Source organism: Felis catus, chromosome B3, assembly GCF_018350175.1.
Source record: "Felis catus isolate Fca126 chromosome B3, F.catus_Fca126_mat1.0, whole genome shotgun sequence".
NCBI classification, from domain to species: Eukaryota; Metazoa; Chordata; class Mammalia; order Carnivora; family Felidae; genus Felis; species Felis catus.
The window spans coordinates 147,096,928-147,098,013 of record NC_058373.1 but is presented as its reverse complement, the minus strand read 5'-3'; the positions used below and the strand labels follow the sequence as shown (position 1 = coordinate 147,098,013).

The following is a 1,086-nucleotide window of genomic DNA, read 5'->3' as shown; positions in this document are numbered from 1 at the left end:
TGATGTGCATCAGGATACGTGTAAACCATTGATATTTAGTACAAGGGTAAGCAATTGTAAGAGACTCTATCTCTGGTTCATGTAATTATAGTTTTCCTGGTAAAACAAACTTTGTAAACCAGACCCAAGTAGGTAAGCACAGAATCATGTGTCCAGAGAGGCTTCCTGGGGAAAATTGCTGTATGGAGAGGAAGCCCCAGGCCATGGCACAAAACCTTCCAGCAACCCCTGCCTGCACCTGCTTCTGGGAACACAAACAGAATGGTGCATAGTGTGCACCCCCTGGTGGTCCTGATCTTCTTCTATGGGGCGGCTTGTGTCTGGGCTCACACTGACAACCCCTCACTGTGTCCTTGCACAGTAATACATGGCCGTGTCTGCAGACCTCAGACTGCTTAGCTCCATGTAGGCTGTGTTTGTGGATGTGTCTGCCGTCAGAGTGAGTCTGCCCTGGAACTTCTGTGCGTAGCTTGTAGCACCATCTTCAGGGTCAATGCTTCCCATCCACTCAAGCCCTTGTGCAGGAGACTGTCGCACCCAGTGCATATAGTAATCAGTGAAGCCGTATCCAGATGCTTTGCAGAAGATCTTCACTGATGCCCCAGGCGTCCTCACTTCAGCCCCAGACTGCACCAGCAAAACCTGGGAGTGCACACCTGTAGAGAGGGGACAAGAGTGGATGAAATCTATGTTGACTGGTCCCGGTCCTCTCCTGTGTTCAGGGACTTGGGTGACCCTTACCTGTCGCCACTGCCACCAGGTAGAGGATTCTCCAGCTCCAGTCCATTGTGAGGGGATGTGTCTCAGGGTCTCCGGTAGAGGATGGCGTTGTACGGTGATGCTCTCAGGGCACAGACACACCCGTACTTAACCTAGTGCTCTTAGGACTATTTGCATAGTTATGAGACAGAGGATTTCATACACAGGACCAGAACCATCTGGAGATGGTCCCAGAGACCGTGTACATTGCGACTCAGAGAGCACCAGTCTAATCCTTGTTTGAGGACATGGGTCCTTGGCCAGGTTCCTGAACTGTGTGCAGACTGAGCTCCTGCCACTGAGTGATAAGACCTTACAGAAAATTCT

The 1,086-nt window shown here is 50.8% G+C and overlaps 1 gene segment (V, D, J or C); it reads right to left on the bottom strand.

The window, feature by feature from the left end:
- Positions 1–327: 327 nt before the first annotated feature.
- Positions 328–858, bottom strand: LOC123386313. The segment is given in 2 exon segments: positions 328–656; positions 742–858. Coding segments are annotated over 2 exon segments (360 nt in total).
- Positions 859–1,086: the final 228 nt, after the last annotated feature.